Source organism: Mus caroli, chromosome 4 (assembly GCF_900094665.2).
Source record: "Mus caroli chromosome 4, CAROLI_EIJ_v1.1, whole genome shotgun sequence".
Classification (NCBI taxonomy): domain Eukaryota; kingdom Metazoa; phylum Chordata; class Mammalia; order Rodentia; family Muridae; genus Mus; species Mus caroli.
In genome coordinates, this window is record NC_034573.1 from 122,561,661 (window position 1) to 122,563,772 (window position 2,112).

Here is a 2,112-nt window from a genome sequence, read left to right on the forward strand (position 1 = left end):
ACAGAGAAACCTTGCCTCAAAAAACAAAAACCTTTATTTAAAGAAATGTTAGAATAGTCAAGATTGGATGAATGAAGAAACAAAGTCTAACTCTTCAAGGTTGGTAACAGAAGCAGGGCAGGATCTCAAAAGCATGTCCACCTGATTTGGGCCCAACTCAATTCCTTAAGAGGAGGAGAAAGAGAAAGAGAAGGAAGTCGAGGAGGAAGTTGAAGAAGAGGAAGGAGAGGAAGGAGGAGGAGGAGAAAAACACAAAATTTACCTTCTTTCGATCATCCTTCCTGTCAAATGCACACTGCTGCTTGCACTGTTCACAGGAATATGGGGGCCCATACTTCTTCTCTGAATTTGTGCAGCGCTGGCATTTGTTCCCAATGAATGCAGCAATTATGTTGCAATACTGACAAGGCTTAGGCTTAGACAGAAAGAAAGGTCAAATTAGTATATCCTAAACCACTGGTCCATTTTTACTGCAATGATCCTACTTTGTAGTCCATGACACATGGTAAACATGTGTCCCCAATATCACCCATTTGCCCCACAGGGCTCAAATGAAGTCCAATTCTTAGCACTTAAGAAAGGAACACTCCGGGGCTTGAGAGATGGCTCAGCGGTTAAGAGCACTGACTGTTTTTCTAGAGGTCCTGAGTTCAGTTCCCAGTAACCACACAGTGACTCACAACCATCTGTAATGGAATCTGATGCCCTCTTCTGGTGTGTCTGAAGAGAACAACTGTGTACTTACATACATAAAATAAACCTTAAAAAAAAAAAAAATCTAAGCGCTCATTCTTGTTAGGACTTAATTAGGGAAATCCTACTTACCGTTCCATACAACTGTACATTCTGAGCACACTTCTTGCAAATTGTATTGGTTTTACTGTTAAAGAAAAAAAGAAACACAAGGCTTTCCTTAGAACATCTGAAAACGTAATCCTCTTAAATCCAAGGAAATTGTCACTGCTTAGGTGCTAGGGGACAGCTGACAATAGTATGGGCATTTGGTAAACTAATAATGACAACTTAGTTTAAATAGAGAATGGGTTACTTCAGATAATGGTCCACATCCCATCCCCCACCCTCAGGTTTGGAACTTTAGTCACATAGCCCATGCTGGCCTCAAACTCACTAATGTAGCTGAGAAGGACAGCTCTGACCTCCTGTTGTTAGGACTACAGATGTGAGACCACCATGCCCAGCTTTAATTATGACATCTTTAAATATCCCTAAATAAAACTACCACATATAGAAAAATCCCTCAAAATCTGAAACGAAACACCAGAAAAGAAGTCAATTCTCTTGGCTTCAGATGAGTACGTGAGAACTCAAAGGTGAGGAGGAAGATGTGTGTCTGCAGCATGAGCCCCAGGCTGACCTCATCATCTTACTTTTGCTGCTGCCTGGAGCTCACTATGGAGACCAGGCTTGCTTCTCCAGGGCTGCAGTAAAAGGCCTGATGATGATGATGATGTGTGTGTGTGTGTGGTTTCTGTTGCTGTTTTTGTGAGACAAGGTCTCTCTCTCTCTGTGAGTGCTCTGCCAGCCTGGTTAAATGTTTAAAGTCACTTGTTAGTTACTTTCCAGTTCCTTGATCATTTGCATAGGGTTACCTTTGTTTGGCTGAGAAAGGCCTCATCCGTCCCTGGGATCACAGATCTGTACCACCATGCTGAGCTCGCCACTTCTTTTTTTAAAGTGGCAGAAAACTACACTAGTAAAATAAAAAACCTAAGCAAACAATGGGTAACCGGAAATAATGTTTACACTATAAACCCACTAATATACAAGAAACATACAACTTGTATACAATGTAACTGACTACCTTTCTGTAAGATTTAGTTTCACAGACGGTGAATGCCTTTGACCTCAGCACTATGGAGGCGGAGGCAGAGGCAGGTGGGTGTCTTGAGTATGAGACCATCCTAAGACTAGCGAGATACTGGGGTTAAGAACATTTCATCCAGCCAGGCGTGGTGGCGCATGCTTTTAATCCCAGCACTCGGGAGGCAGAGCCAGGCGGATTTCTGAGTTCGAGGCCAGCCTGGTCTACAAAGTGAGTGCCAGGACAGCCAGGGCTACACAGAGAAACCCTGTCTCGAAAAAACCAAAAAA

General features: G+C 42.8%; 1 protein-coding gene across 2 annotated transcripts in view; it reads right to left on the bottom strand.

Annotated features, from left to right (window-relative positions):
• Window positions 1-2,112, bottom strand: part of Fam76a (family with sequence similarity 76 member A) — a 25,601-nt gene that overhangs the window by 18,304 nt on the left and 5,185 nt on the right. For both annotated transcript variants that reach the window (XM_021161093.2, XM_029476486.1), the window contains exons 3-4: window positions 826-880; window positions 263-415 (exon numbers count right to left, since the gene is read on the bottom strand). In XM_021161093.2, the coding sequence (XP_021016752.1) occupies window positions 263-415; window positions 826-880 (208 nt within the window). The remainder of the gene's footprint in view (window positions 1-262; window positions 416-825; window positions 881-2,112) is intronic.